Source organism: Convolutriloba macropyga, chromosome 15, assembly GCF_964194025.1.
Source record: "Convolutriloba macropyga chromosome 15, txConMacr16.3, whole genome shotgun sequence".
Classification (NCBI taxonomy): Eukaryota; Metazoa; Xenacoelomorpha; order Acoela; family Convolutidae; genus Convolutriloba; species Convolutriloba macropyga.
Genome location: NC_134482.1, coordinates 3,172,591 through 3,196,527, shown reverse-complemented (window position 1 = coordinate 3,196,527; position 23,937 = coordinate 3,172,591). Strand labels below are relative to the sequence as shown.

Sequence of the window (23,937 nt, the reverse complement as noted above, 5' to 3'; positions counted from 1 at the left end):
ATTCCCGAGGGAATGTAAACTAGTAAACTATAACTTTTTGCTTTTACTATTAGTTTACATGTTTTTTAAAAAACTTTTGTGGAATTTTCCCATTTAAAATGTTGAAAATCATATAAAGTATTCTGTTTTTTTTTTCATGGAGTGTTTCGCATCTTGTAAAGTAGGCACGCAATGATGTTTTTCTTGAAAATATCTTGCCAGCCCTGACCAAAGATTTGATGCATGCAAAATGAACAAGATTATCTGTGGCATTAAAGTTTGCTGTATGGTTCGTAAAATTTTATCAATGTCGTGATCTTTTTCTAAGATCACATGCCCTACAAACTGAACCAATTTTTCCAAAGTTTCGTTTATTAAAACATCACAGAGATTTAAAACACTGGATGACATTAGAAACTTTCATAAAATGTACAAACCGCCATCTGTTAAAACAGAACAAACGAACAGAACAGCTGATAATAAGAACGCAAAATCATGGCAAGCAGAGCAAAAGATCATGGATTTTGACGAGCATACAAAAGTAGATGACGTTACCTTTTAATGTAACGGCCACGGGGAAAATTTTGTTTCAAAAGATCTTTTACAAATTTTTTGCTATTTCAGCATGTAAATATACCAACAAACAGAAGATTAGGATCATTCGAGTCTTATATACATTATATATATATATATATATATATATATATATATATATATATATATAGCTATACTCATATATATATATATATATATATATATATATATATATATACATATATATATATTTATATATATATACATATATATATATATATATATATATATATATATATATATATTCATAATATATGTATATATAAATATATATATATATATATATATATATATATTTATATTTTCTATGTATATATACATATATATATACATATATATATATATATATTATATATATATATATATATATATGTTGGAAAGACTTCTTCTCCTTTTTTGTTCCTGATTTTGCTTTTAATTCAGTTTGTTGTTTCCTGATTCTGTAAATTATTGCAAAACCAAAGCATACCGATAGAGCTAAGTTTGAATTTTATTATTATGGCATAATTTTTTTATTGTTTAGTCTCTAGGTTTTTTTGTTCTCCCTTTTCTAACAATATGAATCAAACTGATTTACCATGTGAAACAAGCAGACAAACGTTTCACAAAGGAAGTGAAAATCTCATCAATTTTATCTGGTTAAAATTTTTCGTACTTTTTGAAAACCTGAAAAAATATGTTTTTCAGTTATCTTAAGGTTTGATTATTCCACCAAATTTGCGTAATTAACTATCATAATCTGACAACTGAATACTAAAAAAACCAGCAATCAAACACACAGTTTTTTGGGAAAATGGTTAGCCAAAATTTAATATCTACAGTTTTTTTGTATATTAATTTTTATTGTAAATTAACTATTTTTGTCCCTTTAACATAATTTTGATTTGATTAGTTTCCGCATTTTAATGGCATGCAGAAAAATATGACAGTCATTAGTCGGAAAAAATGGAAATGTTTTTTTCTACAATTTTTTATCCCAACGCAAGCATTTCAATCATTTCAATCATTTGGATACACATTTAATGATAATTTGCAGAAATTTTTCACGCTTTATAAATGTAGAACGGTTAAATCAAAGCGACTTTAAATTTTTTAGTAATACAATATATAACTTCTCTTTGTCTCAGTTTTCGATTTTTTATGCAAATTTGGTATTCTTTCAACTTGGGACATAACACTGCACAGATATAACAAAACTGCCAAGGACAAGTCTGCCTTATCTGCGTATCTCTTGCACCTTTCTCCTAAGTTAATAATTTGAAAAAGCAAAAAAATTGCAAAAATAGATACTTTAGCAATCTCGGCCAAAATTGAAGGAAAGAGCGCAACCCTTGTTTTCAATAGTGCCCAAATTTTAACCAAGGAATTGAAGTACAAGCTGTGTAGCTAGTTTCTGCCGCCCTATGTATCACAAATCCACTCGATTTAGATATTTCTGTTTCGCAATCACTGTAACTCAATTCCGCGCTGAATGCATCCCATTTTGGCCTTAACTGTATCTTTAATCCCCAATTGTGCCTTTTTAAAAGGTGATTTAAATCTTTATTAAAGGTTTTAAATCACGACTTTTTTCTTTGTATTAAATTGTCGTTCGCGAAACGATTTTTTATCACCACACACTCCCAAAAATTTTTTCTGAAGTTTTTTATGAGAAAAACAAACTAAATACGATTTGATTTTTTGATACAATTAACGAATAATGTTGTTTTGAAACTAGTTGATTTAGAGTTTTTTTAGTCATTTGTATAAATAAAAGACGGAAAAGAGCAATAAATTTTAGTCTAAAGGGCTATTTAAAAGTGTCTATTTTATTCTGAGAAATCCCTCTACTCTGCTCCTTTACCGTTCTGCGTCTTTCAGGAAATTTTTCATTATTTTTTGTCTATATAGGAAACATCATTTTAACCCAAATTTATCACTTGTGCAACTATTTTAAAGTTGCGTTGCTTTTTTTCTGAAAAATTCCTCGTAACTGCTTTAAATTTTGCGTCTATATACAGGTGTCTATTTGAAGGTGTCTCAAATTTTTTCTGATAAATCCATCTATTCTTCTTAAGTGAATAATGACATATTGACAGTCTTCTGCGTACGTTAAAGGTCAAAACACGGCTAAGTTGATAAAATATGTTATAACCAAATTACAGACAACAATTTCAAAGGTTTGAATCAAGGGTTCCGATTTCTAATTGAGTTTGTGTGCACTTTTCGAGATTTCCGAGTTTTTGGCAATTTTACTTCGCTGAATGTTGCTTTTAGACTGTTCTCAGATGATTTCAATTGTTTGCTCTGGGGTGTCAACTCGGTCTGCGGTGAATCCATCCTGGTGTTGTTTTCCTGATTCCCGACCTACAAAACAATTAATTTTTGCATCAGTTGGTCCGCCTTGCTGAAATGATTGATAATTTTATCTAAGCTCTTTATGGTATATTTTTCAAAACCAATTTTTCGTGATGAAATTTTTAAAGTTGAAATCACTTTTGCTAGCTCAAAAGCGCGCATTAAATTAGTCACAATTGCGGATTACAGATACATTCAATGCAAAAAAGCGATGTGTAAACTGAGCGATATTGTACTGCAAGACTTTTCATCTATTTTCCAACTGGGAAGTATCTCATCTACGCAAAAACCGCTGAACCATTTCTGCGAATAAATGCTACTGAGCTCGTTTCCTAATTTGACTCATTCTGTGTATCTATTTTTTGCGCAATTTTCACTATGGTGGAAACTTTGGGGAATACCTATGCGTCTTAATGGATTACTCCGGATGAAAATGAAGTTTTACAGAGAAACCGTTTTATGTTGCAGAATGATTGTTTCAAGAGGTTTATATCTGGTAACAAAATATATCATAATAAAGGGTAGCAAATTATGGGTACCGTGTCTAGTACCCATAAGATTTTTCAGGAGAAAATTTTTGAAATGCTTTTAAGTTCTTTACATATGCTGCCTACCGACCCGCACGAGCAGTCTTGTTTTATACAAATGTGGCCTATATCACTCAATATCTTAGCTGACTTGTTTTTAAAATGAGTTAAACCTTTCATAAATTGATTTAAACCATCGTATCTTTATTTTTAGCTGTAACAAACAGCTCTCTATGGATAGAGAAGTTAGCGCCTCCACTGATATATGAAGCTGGTTCTACGTATGACGCCAAATATGGGGTTGGGCAAAAGTTCTCTCTCGGTTTCTTGACTTTCTTTCAGATTTTTAAGTTTGTTCGTCTTGCTCTTGATAACTCATATGGCTGTTTTTGATGACTCAATTTAAATTTGGGGCCTGATTCTCAATTAATTGGTTGTTCTAAATATTTTTGTCAGCCCAATTCTTCTCAGTAATTTGGTTTCACTTTCATGTCCTTTCAACTTTTGGCTGTCAGTTGTTGCGCTAACTGTAACCTAACTGAGTTAAGGTTCTTCTTTTACTTAGTTTGCGTCTGACCTCACCATAAGGTACGGATAGACCATTATTTGCACTGACTTTGCCTGAAATTGATTCCCGCCTTTTAATTTATGAACAATGTACCGAATTTCTTCTGTTGTATTGAATGTTAAACGAATAGATTAAATTAATCGAGTAATATTTTTGTTTCAATATTCTGTTGGTATATTTACACTACAAAACAATTTGTGGAATAATATAATTTTAGTGGTTGTTTCAAAAAGATATCAATTCGATTAGAGTGAAGAGCTAGCAAATAATTCATCTCCAATTTGATTATTTCACCAAAACATTTAATTCTCGGTTTTAGTAGAGAAGTAAGGTCTGGCGAACAATTGCCCCCTTGGTCGAGGGTATAAGTTTCGAATTATAACACAGAAACGGGGATTCTCTCTTGGGTACCAGGCGGCGGGGGGGGGGGGGGGGGCTTGCACTTAGTAGTTTCTTAAATGCCTTCATTTGCTCAGTTAACATATTTAACTGTCCTGTTCCGCCAAAAGCATTTTCTTAAAATAATTGTAATCACAAAAATTCGAACATCGATGGAGGGGCTAGGAGTATTAGCCGACACTCAATACAAATTTGAAGACTCGCCAATCGACCGACAAATTTCATCAAGAGATGTAAAATCGCAGAAGCCAAAATGGTAACATTCAACTAGTGTTATTGAAACTTCGACTTGATTTTTTGTCGTGATAACTTGTTCGATTGTGATAGATTTTAGTTGCGAGAGCCTTTGAAGCAGGACACAAATAGCTAATAGTTACAGCCCAATAACGGTTGCTTTAAAACTAAGAGAGGCTAACTTAGAGCGCGGTTCATTATCATGACATGTGGTTGACCGGTGTTTATAGTTCCTCAATTGTCGGCTAATTCTGTGTCTTAAAAATTGTGTGTCGTCCAATTGAGAAACCACGATCGATGAAGTATTATCCTTAGTATTCGAAAATTTAACGAGCGTTCTTCGCTTCCTCGATAACATAACGAGCCAGCGCCCCTATCAATTAACCTGGACCACAAAATATTTTTCTGTTAAAAGGTCTTTTAAGCGTGGGATAAAGCGACAAAGGAACAATTATACTAATTGTTATATAATATTAAACAAAATATAGCAAATTCTACTATAATAATACATATATTGACATTGTACTTTACAACGCTTTTGTTTCAAAATTGCACAAAATGAGCGCAATAGTAATTCCATTGGTAGGGGCGTTGGCTTGTAATGAAATACTTTGCTAGTCTCCTTTGCAACCGGGGAGGATAATAATTTTACAAAAAAATTGCAATCATATTTACAACATGTGTCTTCTGAAAGCTTCTTCTGTTCAACACCATTTGTCTTTCTTCGTACTCCCTTGTAATAGTCGAAAAGATTCATCACTATTCATCACTTATTTGTGGACTCATCATTATCAATTTTTGTTTTTATGAGATTTTGGTAGTTTTCTATGTATATATTTCAAATATTTTTCTCCTTTGTGACTTGACATGAATATGTCTCCTGTCTTCATCTGACAACAGAAACTCAACTATTCTCCGCCACCTTTTCCGCCATTTGCTCACTCGCATCATCTGATAAAGATAGCTCAAAGCTGTTCGAAAACATAAATTGATTCTTGTCTAGTTTGTCACTTGACATGGTCTTCTTTTCATTTGGAGACATATACTCATCTACTCCCTTCCGATCACTGTGAATAGCTGTGTCTGGAACGCTGTTTGCACGTTTTCTTAGTCGGAGTAATCGAACCAATTTATCCACTTCTTCTCTCTCATCATCTGATAGGGATTGTATGGCACGATTCAAGAGCACATCTCGATACCTGTCTCCTTTGTGACTTGACATGAATATGTGTCTCCTCTCTTCATCCGACAGCAGATACTTAACTATACTCCAACACTTTTCGGTGATGGCAGAGTCTAACACGTTTTCATCGCTGCCAGTTCTCATTCCGAAGAGGCTATAAAGATCACAGTGATGCAGTAGACGGTTGTTGGGGAAGCCTGCCTCAATGAGCAATGCCATCAAAACTCTGTTGTCATACTGATCACATTCATGCAGTAGAAGTTTGTTGGGGAAGCCTGCCTCAATGAGTAGTTTGATCACAGACAATTTAAGTTCTTGTTCTACGAAACCTGTACAAATGAATGATTACAGACATGTCATGTAATTAAAAATGTGATATTTAATCAAGGACTATAACTTATATACACATTGTTTGTCCAAATACAATACAACGCAATAGGCTTGTGCAAATGGTAGATTGAATAGATTAAGCAGGATGCAAGTGTGCAGGTGAGAACTGTCTTGTTTCTATCGTTACAGAAATATCTATCACAATAAGCAGAGCTACAGGTCCTTAATTTCGTCTATCTTTAGTGACAACTGTCATCAACGCGATTTCAAAAAGGCTTTGCTTTGTTTACTTACCAGCATTATTTATTGCATACTGAAGAAGAGTCTTGCTATGTTTGTTGATCTGACTGAGTTCATATTTGAGTATGTAATCGTAACTCTTCAGCAATCTCAAACCCAATTCAACTGCATCCACACTCTTCATTCTAATAACATTGAACAGTATATTCCCTCCCCACTTTCTGTACTTCTCTATTCTCTTCTCTTCACTCTCTCCCCTCTTAAAGCCAAGATACTCCATGAAAAATACATCACATCTGACAGTAGAGTTAAAAAGTACGAGAAAGGGATCACCAATATCACCTGAAAGCGTGCTATCGAAGAGATTTCTGTTTTCAAATCTATGACAAAGAGTACCGTTCTCCAATTCATCGCAGTTGATCAGCAATCTATAGATAAGAGCCGCGTTTTCATCATTCATTACTTCTTCATCCATCATCACATGTAGTATTGTTGCATTTGGATATTGTTTGTTTATTTCAGTTGAGAGTAGATTGCGTTTTCGAAGTAGATCAACACAACATTCCACTGATTGGGCACTATTTGATATAACACTCCAGTAGAGCAGATTCAATTCACTAATTGTTCCATCATCACTGTCCAATTCAACTTTGGTCACATTAATTGTTTTGTCATCAATACTGTCCAACTCAAATTTGATCCAAATTTTGTCCTCATCTGCTGTAATGAATCAGAAAGTGATTGAAGCCAAATAAATTAACACAGTGTAGCTGAGAAGTAAAAACATTCTACCAATAAGTCTCAATTCATCCAGATCTGTATATATCCAGATACAGCCACAAGTGTTTTTAGACGGCAAAGACTTTTTCCTCATTTAACTGGTATCAGTCTGTTATTGATACTTGAGATCAAAGCCGGTCACCATTCTATTCTAAACCGTGCAAAAAAAATCGAAAATTATGAGGTTCAAACGAGCCTTACCTTATTCGTTTATTTATTAGGCTTAACGAAGTTATGTTATTTGCACTTTTTCCGAGCTTTATACGTAAATTGTAACGATTTCTATGCTTATTTAAAAACTCGATTCCGATTGGCTAAAAAAATGACGCATCTTAGTATATATCTCGCATACATCTTTTTATTCAGTAACATCCTCCGGCCCAGAAAAAGATGTTGGGAGAATGGGTACTAATTTTACAAGTGGGCGAAGGAGCGATCCAGTAGACGTGTGCAAGACAGCGGAGCGTGCGACGCTGTCGGAAACGTAACGAAGTTCAGTGATCCAAACAGTAGGGTAGTAACATCTTGGGTTTGTCTCTTCAACTATCCAGACCAAGTCACCGCTCTTAAAGTGTTGCTCGGCAGGCGTCTGCCACTTGGATCGTCGGATCAGCGCCGGTATGTACTCTTTGATACAACATGCCCAAATAGTGTTAGCATACGTTTTGCACGGGCGTACCGTTTACGATGATCAAACTCGTCGGCGCCAACGATTGACGGAACTGCTGCTGCATGGTTACTGAGTAGGAAATGAATTTACTAAATCCTCAACACGTTTCTGGCTTCTAATTGATCCCCGATCTAGTTCAGTTCACTTGAGTTATGGCGAAATAATAAACAATTATCCATCAATTCCACCCCGTTTAATTTAGCTGCGGCAACGCTCTGTCGATGCTCCTCCTCTAATTTTTGAACCGCCATCTGATCTAATTGCATTTAAATTTCAAGGTACTTTTTACGCATTGCAACTCCATGCTTCTGTTTAGCGAGGCGAAATGCAGCTTGCTCTTGTTTTTCAGCTTCTTCGCGTTTCAGTTATGCCATGAGAAAGTCTTGGTTACGCTGGCGAGACATGGTTGACGTTGTTAAGTGCGAACTTCCTCTGAAAGGACCCTGAAGATTAATGCCTTTGCATACGGTGTCTTGAACAGAGACTGAGTCAATATATTGTTCTTAGTTCCATCATCTAACCATTGCTCAAGGATAGGATAAATTGACTGTGGGTTTTCGGTTTTATCGGCCCAGTCAAAGAGTTCCTCGTTTTTCTGTACCAGCTTACAGAAAACGTCCTTCAACTTAGAAACAAATCGTTCTACTTTAACCCTCCTGTCTTGCCGATCTATGGCGTCAGTGACATCTTTGTGGATGTTACGTATCTCAGACTCGAGATTAGATCTTGCACTGAATAGCTTATTCAATTTCTCGTGTGATTCAGCCCTGATCTTAAAATGGCTGAAAACTCAATTTAAATAAAATTGCAAACGGGATGAGGGTTATACCGAGCCCAAATGACAATGACTTGATTATCAAGCCGCGGAAGAGCTCTAAAGAAGTTGCCGAGTAACATAGTACCCGGCAAAAGTGAGTAACAAAATGGAGAGCGTCCGACGTGCGTGTAAGAAACGCGAGCCTGAATGGGGAAACAACCGGAGTGCGATTGCCCTGCAAAATACGCAAGACTGAACTTGAAACGAAACATACGGAATGGAAGAGCCGGGCGAATGACGCGGACTAGACGGACGGGATGCAAACATCGGGCGATTGATGTACGGTGAATCGGGAAAAGAAGCGGACGGAAGGATAAGTTGGGCAAACGGAGCGCAAAGGAGCAAAAAATCGTACCCCAGTAACGTCGAGACTTAAGCAACCAATCAGCATACTCACCATATTAAACAAACTGCAGCAAAAAGTACACAAATTACAATATTATGTTTGTAGACTATATCAGCTAGAAAAGTTGGGTAACAATCTAGCCGTAACTCCAGAACAAACTTAATTCACACCCTAGACGCCAACAGAACCAGAACAACTCATAATCATACAAACACTCAACATGCAGCAGCAAATAATAATATACTACAATAGCGGAGCCACTAAACGAGTAATTTGGAAAAGTCTAGGGACCAACTAGCCGTAACTCCGGAAAAAACCTAAGTCACACCCCAGAAAGCAACAAGAACAAAACAACCAGTCGACATATTACCATAATCAACATACTGCAACAAACACAACATACTTCATCACATAAACAACATACTACATCGAAGGAAAGAATAGAGCGGTGAAAAACAACGGTGACCACTCAACGCAAAAAAATGGAACTACCGAATACGATAAACAAAAACAACATATTGGGAGAGCGACGTTAGCGAAAAAAACGGAAATCGTAAAGGATGAAATTGAGGAAAAAGAAGCCGACGGTACGTTATGAAAACGAGAGACGAAATGAATATGTTGAAAGAATTTTTTTTTAGGCCGGAGGATGTGAATTTTTCACACTTTTTTCTTTGTATTGTGTGTCAATCAATAAACGAAAATTTGGATTGAAAATGGAATAGTTTTGACAAAATTGTCAAAATTTTATGCTTTTTGTCCAATTTTTTCAAATTTTGGTCAATTTTTCTTGCAAGTTCTGGATTATGGAACGGTATTCCAGAAAACTAGATGGTTTCATACATGAAAGTACGCTTTATCAATAATCGGAATTTTATTTAAAAAAACGGTCACCATTCTATTCGAAACCGTGCAAAAAAAGCAAATTTTTAAGTTCAAACAAGCCTTAGATGATATGTTTAATTATTAGGTTTAAAGAAACTATGTTATTTGCACTTTTTGTGAGCATTATACTAAAATTGGAACAATTACTATGCGTATTTAAATACTCAATTCTGATTGGCTAAGGAAAATGACGCATTCTGGTATATACCTTGCATAAATCTTTTTAATCAGTAACACACAGGGCAAAAATAATTGACTAATACATTTTTTGTTACACAATTTACGATTGCGTCTGTTTTGCTTTATGCTCAAGAAATTTAAGCTCGAGAAGACCAAGTGCATTTGTCAATATCATTTGAAATTGTGAAGTTTGCTTTCAAGCACGTTGTAAGTAATGTTTAAGTGACTCTGCTTGAAGTCGCTGAGAACTTCTGTCGTTTATCGAGAATCGCGAAGCGATTCGAGATATAATGTCACAATTTAAACTGAATTCTGCAGAGTCACATAACCGTGCTTACAACACAAAACGCACACGTTTTAAAATGACGAAAGTCAACGGAAGACAACTTTTTGCTAAGAAGCAACATCTGGCATATTAATTTATAGCACTGCAGAGTTTTGGCATTTTGAAACGTGCACGTGAGTGTTTTAATTTGTCGTTACAACCATCATCTTTTCCGGTTGTTCGCTAAAAGGGAAACATTAGGTCAAATTGATAAGAAACGTAAAGCAAATTTTTATGATTTGCAGTCAATTTGACCTTTAGCAACAGCCAGAAAAAAGATGATTGCAACGGCAAATAGCATCATACTTGAAACGAAGCTTCCTAATTTCAAACGATGTTAATAACTGCACATAATTATTGGTTTATATACATGGAAGTCTGCACATTTTTTAATCGTCAGAAATGTAAATTTAATGTTATAACCACAACAAAAACGTTTGATTAAATATTTACATTTTCAAAAAAACGCATAGTAAATTTACGAAGTTTGGTCATTATACTTCTGTAGAAAAAACTCCAACAGCCTCTTTCTTGTCTATTTATTGGAAAACGTTCATGCAGTTTGACCATTTCGCTGCTTAGTTGCTCCTTAAATTTATTTTGAGTTTATTTTTGGATCAAAATTGGAAAAACTGCACTGAAATTGAGATGGGACAAAACAAGCGATTTTAAAAGACGAATTTTTTGTTTTAATAGTAGAAGATGTCATACTAAGTAAGTTGACCTTATAGCATTTGCCATTTTTGCTAACGTTTTGTTTAGCTGTATGTCAAAATTTCGGTTGGTATCAATCATTATACCTAAATAACAAAAAATTTTTTCAGGCTCTATGAAAATTCCAATACGATGCAATTGTTCCATTTTTGATTCACCATTTATTGAAAAAATTTCTGTTTTATCTCGGTTTAATGTTAGCATATTCTGCCTCACATAACTGTCAGTATGTTCAAATACACTATTAATTTCCCATAAGAGATTTTCATCGGATTTGGAATGACAATTAATGCATGTGTCTTCTGCAAACTGTGAAACGTCCTCTCTTTTTTCTCATTTCTTCAGGGAAATTGTTGATATACATTATGAAAATTAAAATTCCGAGAACCGTTCCTTCAGGTACTCCGTGATTGATTGTCATCCAGTTCGAATATGCAAAGCCGTTCTATACGCATTGTTTTCTGTCAGACAAAAACGATTCTAGCATGGCAATTGATACTTTTTTAAATTTATATTTTTTTCATGAAAATTTTTTGTCAGATATTGAGTTAAAAGCTTTGGCCAAATCCAAGAATATAGTAACAGCAGTTTCATTTTCTTCTAACAAACTGTTCCTTGATTCCTTCAATAATATAACTGTGTCATTCGAAGATTCTCTTTTCAGAAACCCAAATTGATTTTACTTGATTATTTCATACTTCTCAACATGTTCTAGCGTATGTTGGAGCAAAAGCCTTGCGGTGGATCACCTTTTTTGTAAATTGGAGTTACTTAAGCTTTTTTAAGTTCGTCGGGAAAAATGTTTTTTTCATATGCATTCGTTTATTGCAAACTGTAGATGTGTTCCAATAGACGTTTTGCTACACTCGAAGGATCAGGTCGTAAGTAATCCAGGACCCGCTTCTTTGTTTTGTGGTAATTGATCAATTACAGTAAACAGTTTTTTTCTCGTTATATGTCTGAAGGAAAACACAATTTTGTCAAAAGCATAGTTCGGTTACTCAACTTTTTTTTCTTTCTCGCCTTCGTAGAAACCAAACTTAGAAAAACAAATATTATTTGTGTTAGCAATTTCTTTTTTATCTTTTGAAATGTCTTGGTTACACCGAATTCTAGATATTCGCTAAGTTTATCATCGTGTTTTATCTTTGTTTTAATGAATTTCCACTGTTGCTTTGAATCGGGAAGACTTTCGAACAATCTCAGTGAATAGTTGTTACTCGCTCTTCTAAGTAGTATGTTTGTACGGTTTTATTATTCTTTTGTTTGAGTTATATGTGAACATGGCTGCTTTTTTCCAAATATTGAAAAAGCTGTGCTCTTTGTTAATAAAATTCAAAATTTCAATTGATAATTATGTTTTTTTGGTTTTGATGATATCTCTCCTATTTTCATAGAAGACACATTATTCAGAATATTTTTAAACATATTCGAAGACATTGAGTTTGCATTGTTTTGTTGATACATGGGTCTGCAATCCGCTGATGCAATTTTTTTGTAGAGATTAGCTCTAGTAAGTTTTCTAGTATCCTTATAAAAAACTGTTTTCATTAGCAAATTTCCAGTGACGAAAGGAAAAACTTGTGTGAAATGATCACTTCCAAACAACTGCTTGATAACGGTTGTTTCAAAAATTTTTCGTCTTGTGGTTAAGCAGTGATCAATCAGTGTTTCCTGATTTCCATTTGTCCAGGTTGGGGTATTTTGTTTCCAAATTGAAGCCCATTGTTGGAAGCAACTTCTGTAAATATCTCTCTTTCTTTTTGATTGAAATAATTTATGTTATAGTCTCCGAATAGTGTTTCATTATCTGTTATTGAATATGCGCCTGAAATTGCTGATGTCAACTCGTCCAGAAGAAGTTCGCTTAAATTGTTGTTGGAACAATAAGAAACGTTTATTAAAAGTTTGCTTGTATTTCAACACATAGTGATTAAAAAAACTTGTTATTAGAGTTGATATCATTCCTTGTTTTATGTTTGATTGTATTTGGAACCCATATTCCTACTCCACCACCTCTCGTTAATTTCGTCAATTTTGATCTACTTTAATGAACAAAGTGATGATTGTTGCTCAAAAAATTCAACGGTATTTTCTGATTATCTTTCATCCATGTTTCAGTAACAATAAAGCATGTTTGTGTGTTCTGCCGCTGCACAAAATCCAAAATTTCTTTGTGTTTGTTGTTAATGGTTCTAATATTTATATATACGAAACATGGATATAAATTTGCATTTGCCTTACGTTTTTCGTAGTCTTCGGAGATTCGTAAATTATGTAAATTGGGTCCTGGATTAGATATGAGATCACTGCAAAGTAAAATGATGTAAGTTATAACTAGGAATTGATATATTAAGTTTAAAGACCAAAATCCCAGACATACTTTAGCAATCTTTGTTTTGCGTTCAAAAATCAAAAGATTTAAAGTGCTTGGGTGACATTTGATTAAAAACCAACAGTTTTTTTATCTTCTGTAAGAAAAAACAGGCTAAAGAACATAAGAAACTTCCAAAAGGGAAAAATTTTTTCAAGTTCACCCAAACGCATTATAACCCATATGACGATTTCTGTTTCAGTTATTGTTGACGTTATCTATTGGCTGCTTTTTGATTTGTCTCATAGATACGTTGTTGCCAGAGGGTTGATACCCCACACTTGATATGTATTTTCCTAAGCTAAAAACCGTTTTCTCGATTCCAAATTGATTAGGATGAATGCCATCCATTTGAAGATCTGCTTTTTCTAAATTATAATCCAGAACTTTTATGTCGGTTTTTCGAAACTCGCCGGGTAAACCATCTGCTAGATCGTCTAAAGCCCAGTTAAATTTGGTTTTTTTATCATTGTTGGTTTCGCGTCCGAAAGTGCCGTTTTTTACCATGGGTATTTACATATCGCTACTTTGTAAGGCTTTATTTTATTGACACACTTCGATGAAACGACTCAACTCTTTGGCGGCATCTTCTCCTGCCAAACCTTGACCAATGGAATTAGCCCTGTATGAATAATCAGACATTCCGCTTTTGTTGATGGCATATAATTGTCAATGATATTATTAAGGTCTTTTATTGTCGAAGATGGGTAAAAATGACATTGTTACTAATGTCATTTTTGGCAAACCAGTTTATAAGAGCTCGCAGAAATAATTAACTGTTTTGTGAAACGAGGAACAAACTTTTGATAAAAATGACGGTTGACAGTAGATTTCTCGACACCTTTTTTACTGTTTTTTCGCTAGTTAATTTGATATCAATTTGTCATTCTGACTCCTCAAAAATTGAATTTGAAATTGAGCTTGATAATAAAGTTCTCTCTGACGTTCCAATTCAAGCTTAAGTGTATCCAATTCTTGGTTTGTTATCTTGATTACTGTTTGCTAGGTTAAGCAACTTTCTTCTTTGATTTCTTAGTTGCATCACCTCGCTTACCAGTTTCTCTTTTGTTCAGTTTGACAAACCCGAAATAATATCTGTCATCTTGATATCTATGCTTTAGGGTGATTGGTTTTAGTTATTCATGCATAAACCAGAAAAAAGGTCGCCCTGAAAATTCAATATGATTTCAAGACAAACTGACAATCACAAAAATTGCGCATGCTTTTTTAGTTCCTCTCAACTGTTTCAATTATCTAAAGTACATTAGCAATTTTAGAGCGTCATTGCAAAACGTGTGAAATTGTTTTGAAGCTTAATTTGTAAGCTAACATCATCGCATTTGTTCCACTGAAATTTCAGTTAAAGGATTTAACATTGACTGACTGAAATAAATTGAATAATAATTAGTTTTTTCTTTAAATTTTTTTAAATATTTTTTCTTTGCAATCTCACGATTAGAGTTCTATTTGTTGTACACTTTTAAGCCAGCTTTTATTCTTTAGAAAATGCTGGATACTTTTTTGACAGGCGTTTTTCTGTTAAATTTTTTTATCTGATCATTGGGGGTTCAGATTGCGATAGTTGCTTGCGAATTCAATGATGTAAGATTTATAATAGCTAGGTTTGTCCCAAGTTCTTTGAATTTAAGGTAAACAACCCAGGAAAACTTTCCCACATTCATCATTTGTCAAAGTATCTAGAAAATACATCAACATTGTGATTGAGTTATAGATTTGTCCCTGTGACTAATTTTTTAAAGTTCTCAGGAAGGTTAAATAATAGTTATCATTCTTACCTTCACAGACATGACGCATCTTAAGTGATTGATATAGTAAGCGGTAAAATGCAAAATAGAGTTGTAGTTGGAGCGTGGTTGATTGTTGTTGCACACACAGGAGTGTTTTCTCTCTTTCATGATTCAAATGAGCTCTCATTCTTTCTTCCCACCACACCCATTGATGTCTGTCTGTATCTGATGGCTGCATCCACTTGGTGAGGGGAGGATCAGAAGTACTGCCAATGAATTGATCAAACAATAAAGCATATTCACATCTAGTCATTGACAGATATGAAGTCACTGTCAAGTTAGCTCGTTCAAACCAAGATTGATCAGTTCTAATTAGAACGATTCCCACTTCGTACTGTGCTCTAGACACAACTGAAGTCACATTTTTTTCTCCAATAAAGACGTTCGTTTGACAGTTGATTATAAACAAGACAGATTGAAACTCAGAACCAGAGACGCAATCTATCTTCTCAGTGTCGGTACAAAGAGCCACTTCAGTTGCATTCCATCTCTTCTTCAATTCATCGAGAAAGACATCGGAAGGTAGTTCTTTTGCTAGTAATACTATTAGTCTGTCTGTGAAAACGTTCTCCAGGAATTCCTCACTCTCTTCAACGTGTAACACATCTTCGATCTTCTCAACATGCTTAACTGCTATCTTTTGTTGATGAGCAGTGAAGCAGCCAGGCAGTCTCACTGGCTTTGACGGGAGGGGAAGCATCAATGTTGCTATCTCAATGTTATTGTGTGTAATGGTGCTGATATGACTCGCACTTCGAAACAGAATGTTCAAATCTTCATGCTGGAAGACTTTCCCTTCTAGACTTATGGTTGCATTACGGTTGTGGACTGAGCCTCTTTCAATGAAAGATATCCAACAACACTTAAACTTACTCAACATAGTCCAGATCTCGTCTTCATTCAGTATGTAATGAGCATCAATTTCGTCAATCATAACAACTTGTCTTTCCATCTGATGTAGTCAAATCACGCTCTAATGAGATATTTGACCCACTTAATGACTTATTGAAATCATCAAAAGAAGGAAATAAGACTTCAGTTTAAAATAAGACTTCTATTTTTTAAGAAAAACTAAAAAAATCAGACTTCTCAAGATTTAACAACTCAATCAATAATTAAGTCTTATCTGGAAAAAATTATGCCCATTGAGACGCAGAGTAGGAGAAAGATTTATCTCCGAATTAACTGAGAAGGGAAGGTTCCCGTTTCTTTGATTCATATAGAGCCAATACAGGCGCTATTGTGAGTCTGCCCGAGCAATTCGATGCCTGTATTCGGCCAGATTGTAAATTGGTTCAGTTGTAAAAAATAGTGCTCTTGGTTTCAATTGGTTCAGTTTCTAAGAATTATCTCTGGTTAATCTGATGAAAATGCAATTGAAGAGACAAGGAGGCTCGGTAATGTGAGTTTGCACACAATGTTCCGACCCCACTCATCCATATCCTTGACTTAATTGGCTACCAAATCAGGAAGAGATAGTAAATTTTTGAAACATACATATCGTTCAATAATCCATTAATGGAGTAATGCCAACATAGAGGGCCGATGAAAGTTGTTGTTAATAGGACTACTAGAAAACACAATAAAAAATCAAATAGCACTCATTAATTACGACCAAAATTCAATGACTATATTTAAAGAAATAATAATAACAAAACAAAACTTGCGTCGGATAAAACCTAAACTAAACAAAATAGACTATGGGACCTGTTCTCAAGGCGACTGGGTAACAGTCCGACAAAAAAAGAGCAACAAAAAGCGAAGTTGGAAAATACTTTTAAAAAAATAATTTCAGAGTGGTCAAAATGAGGAGTTAATAACTGGAATCTCTAAAATCATAATTAATACGTCCTATGACAACAAAAAGAAGTACAAACACCGGCAAAACTAAAAGGTTCTATTAAACTTCGCAAAAAAATGATATTGAAGCCGTTAATAACATAGGTTTTTCACTAAAAACAATTTAAAAAAGTTTATTTGCAAAAAATTTGACAGCCAACAATAATTTCCATTATTTTTCAATTATAAAAAAGAACTAAAATTCTATAAAATGTGAGGATATTTAAAAACAGTTTATGAAAACTCGTAGCATCAAAGCCAAAAAATAATTAATTGAACATAAAACCGTTACAAAGATTAAGTTATAGTTAACTGAACACGGTTTGTGACTTATATTTCATTAGCTAAACTATCTATCAACTGAGAAAACTTTTATCGACATGGCGAAGCTTAAAAGTCCAAATACGTTTTTGAGAAAAAATTTTTTCAAAAGTCTTATCAGACAAAAAGTTTCAACAGAAAGAGATGAATCGACTTGCAACACCTCGAAAATTCAATTGCGCCTCGGAAAGTCAATACTTGATTGAATAACAACCGTTGAGACTTCTAGGCAGAAAGTTGAGAGAAATAAGATAAAATGTAGGCAAAGTTTATTAACTTACTGACCTTATCTTAAAACAAACCTATTCAACGTCATAAGAGACATTCGATAACAACAGAAAGCATTGTCTACGTTTTTCTTGGTTAGGCCTCATTTAAAAAAAAACAAAAAATCCGGAGTTATTTTAAAAAAAGGCCGCGCACCAATAAAAATTGAATATTCTTTTTTTGAAGGGATCCATGGTGAGAATAAGATCAACCCCAGTATTGCTTCGCGTCTTAAACACGCCTAATTGTTCAAATGATTGCGGAATTGAGCAAAAATTTAGGCAAAATATTTCGCAATATCAAAATTAAATTAGGCATTTTGTTTAATGATCGAGTTTAAAAATGCAAAATACTTGCAAAGTTTTAATTAGAGATCAGTCTTAACGCCAACGGGATAACAATTGGCTCTTTTTTTGAGTTTACGAAGAAAATTATCGCATTTTTATTCATGTCTACTTCAGATTTAGCAGAAGCTCTACCCCAAATAACTTGGATTGAACAATTCAGCAACCCTCCTATATCTTTATAGATAAAATCATCAACACTACCGTTAATATTTTAAACATATTTTTATTAAAACTGACAAAAATTGGAACAGAAAATTACGGAATTTAGTTGAACGCATAGTAATTTGGTCAAATGTTTAAAAAGTTAGAATCACAATAAATCCTTGGATTGAACGAAATTTCAAAAAACCTTTGTAAATCCATATTCTATGCTGGACGAGTTTTCTAATGATATTATTCACATTTTTACGATAATCATAACAATCAGTCAAAATCGACTAAACAAAAAAAAACATTCGAGTAAATATTTCCTCCCCCCCCCCCCCCAATAAAGTGGGTCGGAACAATTAGTGATTATTTCATCGTATAGTTACCGGCAAAGTTATTCGTTGGGTCTTTATATATTGAAAGTTATTGAATATTAAAAAGCGCAGATTACTGCACTCCTTAATAAGGGATTGCAATTTAAACTATTATCTATTACGCTCCTTAACTAGGTTGTTCGATCTTTTGCTAGACGATCCGGATAAAACAATTATACACAATTGACCCGACTCAGTTTTCCGTTTAGATTTTTGCGGAAAAACCCGAATTTGAGCATTGTTTTCTTTTGCAACTATTTGCTGTAGCACACGTAGCATCGACATAGAACATTGCAATTCGATATCATTTTTCTGAATGTTTTTTGTTTTACAGATCTTAATCTGGTTAAAGTTGGTTGAAATATCATAGTTTCTATAAAAGTTTTAAAGCGAAAAACATGAATTCATGAAATGTTTCTCTATAAATTAATTCAACGGAAAAACATTAATTCTATCAATTGGTGTCATTGTTGAAATGGTCTTAGGTTCTAGATGACTGATAAAACTCGAACACCGCAAAAAATTGGTTTTTTGAGACCAGGAAAAATTTTGTGTCTTAATGCTGCTTGTTTTAATAATCAATTGATTTCATTTAATTTCCAATCACTTTATCGGCTTCAGTTGTCAGCTGAAATTGATTTCTTTTAAAAATTGGAGTAGAAGTGTATGTAGGAGGAAGTAGCCTTAGATGATTGCGCTGCAATTGACTAACAAACTTGCAACATGAAAGTTTGTCCAAATGCTAATGCAATACAAAAACAATTCAGTTCATGCTTTCCTTTTTATTTCCTTTTTAACGTGAAATGAAACTCAATTTATTAAAATTTTTGAGATTGAATTTTTGAGGAAACTTTTCCTAACTCATATAGCTAAAATGGCCTTTTACAGGTTTGCGTGAGTTGTCTACATTTTTCAAAGCCAATTTAAACGCATCAACATCAGTTGTAACTTCAATCAACTTGATTTTGTTTGCTTCATCGTGTACGGTTTCGACTATTTTATTCAAATACTTTCTGAACAATAGTTTTGTTCTATCGTAGATAAAATAAATCTTCTCAACATCCTGACGTGATGCCAGTTGTTCGCATTTGGCTAGGAGCAGAGTTGTTTTTCCACTCCCTGGCTGGCCAGTAAGGATCAAATGTGTCTTGCCAAAGTCGTCCAAAATTCGATGCTGTTGAGGACTTAAAATAACTTTGGAACATAATGTGACGTCATCTAGACTCTGCATTGTTGTTTGCTTTGTTCTCAGAGACAATTTTTTCAAATAGTGAGGTAAACCCTTTGAAAAACGATTGTCAATGTCTAAAGGATTAGCTTTGGTGTCCTCCATTTTAGGTGCTTTCAGACAGGCTGCCGAAAACAAGGAACAAATGTAATCGAAGAGTTTGTTTTCTGCAGAGATAGACGAGCTAAAGAGTGTTTGTAGCGAGTAGTCACTCGCTTCCAATTCAAGACTGTCATTTAATTGAAGCAGTCGGTTGCAATAGTTGTCTTCCAACAGAAACAGCACAAAATTGGACAGCTGATGCCTATTTTGGTTCACAATACACGACAACTTATTGCCGGAGACATTTGCAGATGAATGGGCTTCTTCTGTTATAGAGGAGTCTTCACAGTCCTTGCTGATTGCTTTTATTTCTTGGAGAAAATTGTCATATTTTATATTAGGGAGAAAAATGACAACTTTGAACAACTTTTCGGCAAGACTCCGAATGGTACCAGTTAACACCTCCTTTGTCATTTTCTGATATGAAACACAGAAGGAGTACAGTATCAATTGCATTTGAGGGACAATTTTCTCTATTGTTTGGGTTATTTTGTTCTGAATTGCTGTTTTCGGTTGTTGTTCCTTTTCTGACATTCCCACTTCGAATGCAATGATGTGATTTTGACCAAGGTACAGCCAATCCATTTCAAATTCCTGAGGTGCAAACTGGACAGAGTCTAGTATTGTTTTCAAGCAATCAGCTGAAAAACTTTTCAATAAAATGCCCACTGGGTTTTTAAGGTTAGCCAGTAGTTTCTCAGAGAACAGTCTAACTTCTCCTAAATAACCAGCATAATCATAAAAATCATCTAATTCTCCTTGTTGGTTGTATGCATACATCATGTTGTCTGTAATTTGGTTGAAATGCGGGACAGATTGCAATTTTTCATGGCGATCAGGAAAATAAACGTTAAATACTTTAATTAGTTCATCAACTTGTTCAAATGTTGCAGGTTCACTGGAGAACACTTTCAGAGGTTGAGCGCTCAACTGGTAGAAACATTCCTTCAATATCGAATCGCAGTGCAAAATTAGTTTTGGGATAACATCTGACTGCACGCTGCTTCTTTTTACACAAGCTAAGATCTTTTTCTCCAGTGCTTTTTCATCGGTAAAGTTAACAGTCACATGAAAGTTGGCGAATCCTGGTTTAGTTTCTAAATCCCCGCAATTCGACTTAAGTCTCTCGAATTCAGGGTTTCGTCTATTTTTCACTTTGGATGGGTAACTAACGAACAATTGAACATTAAATTTGTCCGGGCTGACTTTTGATTTAGCCAGAATTTGCTGAACTACTCTGTCCAGACACTCAAGTTGATCACAAATTGATTCCGTGATCTGAGTGACCGCGGTGTCATTCGGAAGATCACTCACGTGTTTCACTATTATCACTTTGTCAAAATTCGAATCAGCAGGAAAGAACGTGGATCCGTGTGCTACTTTCTCAGACTGTGTTGTTAGAGAAGCGGACGCCTCTTCAGACGCAGTGTGCAATGGAATGGGCTTAGTAACAACTATTCCTTTCAAACTCATGCGGGATAGTGTACGTACCATTTTGGCGCGACCAAGGATGGAGCCCACCTGAGGGTTTAGAGCCAGTATCTCCTTTGGGGCACCTGGGAGTACTACCAATTCACGCTTAACTCTGTCCAGTATCTCCTCCATTAGAAAATGTTAGATATGATAAACCGTTACCGAAGAGAATTTGTAGTCGCTGAACCAATCTGGGTATAAGTTATTTGGGGTACAAGATATAAATTTCAAAAGGGGTTATTGATAAACAATATTTGGTGAGCACGATATAAAATTCAAAAAGTTTCATTCATAAAAATGTTTGGGGATAAGATATAAAATTGGAAAAAGTTTATACATATTCAAATGAAATTTGTACTGTTGTGACCAAGAATCAAATTGACAGAGGGGCTTAAATTTAAGGACTGTATTTCAAAAGGAGAGTCTTTCATCGAGTTCTTACATGGCAATGGAAGTAAGTAACTCAAAATACCTGTTACTAAAAGAAGGGTGTGAGGCGGAAAAACCTCGGGGTGAAGTTTTTAATTATTGAAGTTTCGAAATGAAGAACATTTCTGCAATTTACATTTTCATGATGTCCCGTTTTTCTGTTCAGAAAAAGATATTAGCTATTCAAAAGAAGGCAATCATAACATTGACTGTAACAGTAAACCGTTTATGCAACAAAAAGTGACTAAAGTAAAAGGCAAACTAAGCGAAAATGATTATTGTTTTGTATTTTGTGGTAAAATATTAATTATATTTAATGTAATGGCTAAATTAACTAGAAGTGCTAATGGCACGTGCATCAAATTCAGAGTTTCTTGCGAATAAAAGTAAAAATTGTCAAAAAGTTTGAGCCAAGTTAATTCGTTGGAAGTTTATAACAATAAATTAGCTTGTTGTCTGCAGGTTTTCTTGCTCATAATAATGAAAAGTATAAACTAAGTCACAGATATATATGACGACGAAATAAATCGTCAAATGTTTTTACGAGCATTGGCGATACAATGGCAACATCTCACAAAAACAGAAATAATTTACGGCAATCACAATCTATATAAAAAGTTATTAAAACAAAAACAGCATTTCTGCGGATGTGATACAATTCGCGCCGTTGTAAATGTTAGAACACAGTATTTAAATTGACAAAACGAACTTCGTGTCTGTAATACTGTGCATACGAAAGAACATCAGAATCATCTACCGGTACCGAAATAAACAATCATAGAAAGCTACTTACACGCTTTGAGAGTTCAACTGTGCCTTCTTGGAATAACGCTTAAATTTGTGAAGGAGTCGTTTTTCCATATTGCAGTTAATTACTCCGAAATTGAAACTAGTTCTACAAATGTGGAAAAATCTTTAAGGCGCAATCAGTTCCGCAAACAAATATTCCAAGTTGGAAAAAACGTATTTCGATAAACCAGCCAAGCAATGGGAGTTCATCAATTTAATTGCAAGGAGCACTCAGAAAAAATTTCATGTTACCACAGAGCATCACTAATTTGTAAAAAAAGATCATTTACGATGTAGTGAGAGAGTCAATTAGAAATCAATATTAAGCTAAAGTTTTTTTGTATGAGAAAAACAGTTTTTGAAAATCACACCAAATGCTGATAAAAGGATCATAAAACAACTGAACGAAAAGGAAAACCCATTACAGAGATAGAGTGGCTGTATAGGTTTGGCTATGTAAAGAGCATGACCTTGAAATATAGGTTCGTGAAGCACAACCCATGCTGCAACAATAAAATAAACGAACTAAATAAAAACATGCTTGTTGCTTTAAAGCCAGGAGAAAACATGTTGCATTTATTGTTGATAAGCTGGAAAACAGTTATAGTGTTAGGAGCAAGCTATTGCATATTTGAGAAGGCCAAAAAATTACAAAAATTTTGAAAAAGGAAAATCGAAAGCAGAAAACAGCAGTAATTATTAGTATTCTATTAGTATTCTTATTCTAGACAAAACTACCATTTTAGTTCAAAATGATCGAAAAAAATGATTACCAACTTCTTTGGTTTGGTGTGTAGATGATTCGAAACGATAGTTTTAGATAGCGAAGTGGCCACTGAGAATTGACAGCTTAATTTTGAACATTAAGTTGCTGCAATTAAACCACTCGTTTTAAAAAACCTTGGTTAAGAAGTATTTTAATTAGTGAGAATTTTTTTGAATTACAATTGAACGGAGTCATAAAATTGACATTTTTGTACCACTTTCCAGAAGTTCAAATTCTTGAACCAAACAAAATTTTCACTCTGTAAAATCCAATACAGCTTACAATTGACTTACAAATTATAACTGATATTATAAAAACCAAAACAAAATGTTTCAGAAAAAACTAACCTATAACTTGAACTGACTCTGCCTAATAATCGGTTGTTTGCAAAAAAAAGTACCAAGAAAAAGTTTGAAAAAGTGATTTGCGATGCCAAAAATCAAATTTGCTGCCCAACTGACCTATATAAACGGATAAAACCCACTAATTTCTGACAGCCGTCTTTTTGTGGTTAATGAAATCCATAAAAAGGTCAATTTTTCCTTTTTATTTTCTTTAAAAAATA

At 34.2% G+C, this 23,937-nt stretch overlaps 1 protein-coding gene across 3 annotated transcripts; it reads right to left on the bottom strand.

The window, feature by feature from the left end:
• Positions 1–2,749: 2,749 nt before the first annotated feature.
• Positions 2,750–22,259, bottom strand: LOC142354677 (uncharacterized). Of its 3 annotated transcripts, XR_012761108.1 has the most exons (5): positions 19,493–22,259; positions 15,279–16,242; positions 6,446–7,111; positions 5,314–6,150; positions 2,750–2,919 (listed from the first exon to the last, which is right to left on the bottom strand). XR_012761108.1 is itself a non-coding variant. In XM_075407032.1 (4 exons), the coding sequence occupies exons 1-4, from the start codon at positions 21,518–21,520 to the stop codon at positions 5,543–5,545; spliced, it is 4,266 nt and encodes a 1,421-aa protein (XP_075263147.1). In that variant the 5' UTR covers positions 21,521–22,259; the 3' UTR covers positions 5,230–5,542. The 3 variants fall into 3 exon arrangements, 2 of the variants coding, with proteins under 2 accessions (XP_075263147.1, XP_075263148.1); XM_075407032.1 differs by lacking the exon at positions 2,750–2,919 and having other exon boundaries at positions 5,230–6,150; XM_075407033.1 differs by lacking the exons at positions 2,750–2,919; positions 15,279–16,242 and having other exon boundaries at positions 5,230–6,150; positions 19,654–22,259.
• Positions 22,260–23,937: the final 1,678 nt, after the last annotated feature.

Coding starts and splice junctions, on each gene's coding strand:
- LOC142354677 (XM_075407032.1), bottom strand. CDS start 21,520: ATGGAGGAGATACTGGACAGAGTTAAGCGTGAATTGGTAGTACTCCCA. Junction 7,112..15,278: donor GATGCGTCATGTCTGTGAAG/GTAAGAATGATA, acceptor GATTCATTACAG/CAGATGAGGACAAAATTTGG. Junction 6,151..6,445: donor GTATGCAATAAATAATGCTG/GTAAGTAAACAA, acceptor TCATTTGTACAG/GTTTCGTAGAACAAGAACTT.